Below are 615 nucleotides of genomic sequence, written 5' to 3' on the forward strand. Positions count from 1 at the left end.
GGCACGCGGGACCACAGAATGACGGTAGGCTGTGGAGCGACAGACAGAAACACAAAATATAACGAAATGGGCTGCCACCAATCCCGAGTGTACCTACGGCACTACCTCCAGGGGTATAAAACTGCCCGAAAAAAGAATTCCATGCGCGGTCGCGCCCCGCCGCTATCGCGGCCGACAAGGACACAACGACCTAACCGAGGTCAACATGAGCTGCCGCTACATCCCGCACCGCGGTGCCGTCGACCTCGGTCGCGCGCATCTCGTGTTGGACGGGGACGAAGCGCGGCCGACCTCTCCCGCCGAGGCCGAGTACCAGGACGCGCTCGCGCGCCGGCTGTTTGCGGGATCGCCCGCGACCACGCGCGTGCTGCGCCTGAGCCAGCGCCGCCCGTCGGACGAAACGCCCGAGCCGTCGCTCCAGCAGTGCCTCCGGGCAAACAAGCGGAAGCGGCCTGACGTGCGGCGGCGGCACATCCCGTCCTCGCCCACGCTGATCCTCGACGGGCCCGGGCTGCGCGACAACTTTTACCTCAATGTCGTCGACTGGGCGGCCACCAACATCGTGGCGGTCGGCCTCGAGGGCGTCTGCTACCTCTACCACCCGCGCACCGGCCT

General features: G+C 66.7%; 1 protein-coding gene across 1 annotated transcript; it reads left to right on the plus strand.

The window, feature by feature from the left end:
• Window positions 1-205: 205 nt before the first annotated feature.
• On the plus strand, window positions 206-568 carry EMIHUDRAFT_246916 (hypothetical protein; the record flags this gene model as incomplete). Its single annotated transcript, XM_005765740.1, has 1 exon — window positions 206-568. A coding segment is annotated over one exon (363 nt), but the record flags the coding sequence as incomplete, so codon positions are not given.
• Window positions 569-615: the final 47 nt, after the last annotated feature.

The sequence above is a fragment of the Emiliania huxleyi genome, assembly GCF_000372725.1.
Source record: "Emiliania huxleyi CCMP1516 unplaced genomic scaffold EMIHUscaffold_536, whole genome shotgun sequence".
Taxonomy (NCBI): domain Eukaryota; phylum Haptophyta; order Isochrysidales; family Noelaerhabdaceae; genus Emiliania; species Emiliania huxleyi.